The 3,138-nt window shown below is 38.3% G+C and overlaps 1 protein-coding gene across 1 annotated transcript; it reads left to right on the forward strand.

The window, feature by feature from the left end:
- The first annotated feature begins 482 nt into the window (after positions 1-482).
- LOC143559912 (uncharacterized) lies at positions 483-1,085 on the forward strand. Its single transcript, XM_077048341.1, has one exon. The coding sequence runs from the start codon at positions 483-485 to the stop codon at positions 1,083-1,085; it is 603 nt and encodes a 200-aa protein (XP_076904456.1).
- The last annotated feature ends 2,053 nt before the right edge of the window (positions 1,086-3,138 follow it).

Consider the following 3,138-nt stretch of genomic DNA (forward strand, 5'->3'; position numbering starts at 1 on the left):
AATCATTAGGGTTTCTAGAAGGAATGTCTGGGCCTATAAATAGAGCCCTAGGTTTACAATGAATAGGAAGAGCATTTTACGGAATATGAGAGCACAATCACCTGAGCGAATATTCTCTTTGTGTAACCTCGTACATCCGCCGTCACGAAACCCTAGACATTCCTTGCGTTAAATCACTGTTCCATTAACAATTATTCAATAATAGTGAATCTTTGTCTTCTATCATTATTACTGAATATTTATTGTCATTCAAACCTTCATTCCCAACCCTTGAATATACTACTTCCGTCGGGTATTCAAGAGGCCTTTGGGTTATTAGATCTGGTGTGTTCTTGTCAACCTACAAAGGTTTGCACCAGGTTCGGTCCTGACAAGTGGTATCAGAGCTGTGTTAGCTCTCTGAAGGCCACGGGATTGAAGGTTTAGAGTCAAAGGTTGAAGCTTGGAAGGGTTAACGTGTGACTGAGTTCAGATCTGAAAAGATGGATGAACAAGAGGTGTCGACAAACAAAATACCAAGGTTGCTTGGTCAAGAAAACTATATAAAGTGGAAGGTACTGTTTGAGGCTGCCGTTAACTACAATGACACAAAACTATGGAATTCCATCAGAAATGGACCCTATGTTCCAACTGCATCTCCAAACAATAATGCTACTTTGGAAAGGCAAATGAGAAGAAGAGATGACAAAGCCCTGTCCGTGCTGAAATTGGGACTATCATGGGAGATCTTGACAAGTGTGAATCATCACACTAATGCTAAAGATATGTATGATGCGGTTGTCGAAATGTTTGAAGGAAATATCGAGTTAAGGGACATAAAGAAGGATCGTTTGAAACAACAACTTGACAGGTTCAAGTTCAAGGATGAAGAGAGATTAAAATATGTTTTGCAAAGATTCATGGCAATTGTCAATGAAATCAGAACCACTGATCTTCAGATCTCATATTTCGATTTGAACAAGAAACTACTCACTTCACTATCTGGTGAATGGTATACAGCCAGCAAATTGATCAGAGAGAAAGTGAATTTTCCCAACTTAAAGTTGGATGATGTGATTTCATTCTTACAAGCAGCAGAGCATTAAATGATTGAGAATCATATGTTGAAGGAAGAAAAGTCAAGTTTCCTAGTGACAAATGCACTAGTTGCACCCATGGGAAATCTCTCAGCAAATGCACCCAATTGTAGAAGAACCATCTGATACTGGTTCAATTTTTGGAGCAAGTCAGTCAAGGTTTAATATTCAATGACTAAAGATGATAATACATCAACTGCTAGTGGACATGCACCATATGTTCAATCTCCTAGTCAGGGGAATGAGTACCAAGCACTGTTTTCAATGTTTACAGAGTCATATAATGCATTTGTTGCCCAGAACATCATTCATACCAGTGTGGTTCAAGAAGACTTGGAACAAATAGATGCTGATGAGTTGGAAGATATGGATTTGAAGTGGCAAGCTGCCTGTTAGCTGTGAGTAGCAAAATATTGTTTAACAGGACTGGAAGGTCGACATTTGCGGGTCCAAATGACATAATTGGATTTGATAAATCCAAGGCTATATGTTACAATTGTCAGCAACCTAGTCATTTTGCAAGAGAATGTAATCTTCCCAAGCAATATGGAAATCAAGTGAACCAAACTCAGTTTTACCATAATCAAAATCAACAAGGTTATCAGCAGAGAATTCAACCTATGAACCAAAATCTCTAACAATAAAACAGGGCCCAACAACAAATCCAACCTCAGCAAAGAAATAACCAATTGCAAATGCAGGGGAATCAAAATAGGGGAGTTGTTAATGCAGCAAATCAAAACAGGGATCAAGGGAATGTCGTTGTAACCATGGTTCCACAGGATGGTGACTTTGACTGGAGCAACCATGCAGCTGAAATGGAGAAGGCTAATGTTGCATACATGGTCATAGTGAAAGAAGCTGGAGAATCCTCAAATTCTAAGGGACAGTCCACTGATGGAAATGATATATGGTATATGATATATGGACAGTGGGTGTTCCAGGCACATGACATGTGACAAAGATTCACTTGTCAATTATGAACAAAAATATGAAGGACCTATTGCATTTGGAAGTGATGAAAATGGAGGGAAGATTGTTGGAAGAGGCACACTGACAAATGGCAAGGTATCCTTTGAGAATTTACTGCATGTTGAAGGTCTTCAATACCATTTTCTAAGCATTTCTGTAGTCTGTGACAAAGGATACAAGATTGGATTGATTATGCACACTGTTTTATCCTGAAGCCTAAATTTGTGATCCCACCTAAAATGATCATGATGATGGCTCCAAGGAATGGAAACCTCTATGAGCTAAGAATGAAGAATGGAACTTCTAGAAGTGGATCATGCTTTGTGTCAAGAGCTACTGAAAATGAGACAAAGATGTGTTATAAAAAGATGTTTCATGTGAATCTGAAGAGTATGAATAGACTTGTGAAGGGAGAGCATGTCATTGGACTTCCCACAAAAGAATTTAAGATGGAAGAAAAATGCTCTTCATGTATCAAAAGGAAGTAACACAAGTCCTCTCACAAGAACAAACTAATTAACACAAGTGATGGAGGTGCTGGAATTGTTTCACATGGATCTTTTTGGTCCTGTGAGTGTTCCAAGTATTGGAAAGAAAAGATTCTATCTTGTGATTACTGATGACTTTTCAAGATTCACATGGGTGTTCTTTTTGGGAACCAAGGATGAAACTACTGAATTAATCAAAGGTTGTGTGCTAAGAATGGAAAATATGCTTAACAAGAAGGTGAAAGTTATTAGAAGTGATAATGGGACAGAATTTAAGGATGGAATGATGTATGAATTCTGCATCTAATGAAATATTTCAGCAGTTTAGTGCTCCACGGACTCCTGAACAAAATGGTGTTGCAGAGAGAAGAAATATAACATTTATAGAGGCTGCAAGAACCATGACAGTAAATGCATACCTACCAGTTGCATTTCGGGCAGAAGCTATCAACACTGCATGCTATGTGCAGAACAGGGTCCACTTGAACAAGGCTTAAAACAAGACACAATATGAAATTCTTTTCAAAAGAAAGCCTTATGTGAAGTTCTTGAAGCCCTTTAGATGTAAAGCCTCACTCTTGAACACAAAAGACTATCTGAAC

The sequence above is a fragment of the Bidens hawaiensis genome, unplaced genomic scaffold (assembly GCF_021521415.1).
Source record: "Bidens hawaiensis isolate Kalapana, Puna unplaced genomic scaffold, B.hawaiensis_p1.1 tig00020116_1, whole genome shotgun sequence".
Taxonomy (NCBI): Eukaryota; Viridiplantae; Streptophyta; class Magnoliopsida; order Asterales; family Asteraceae; genus Bidens; species Bidens hawaiensis.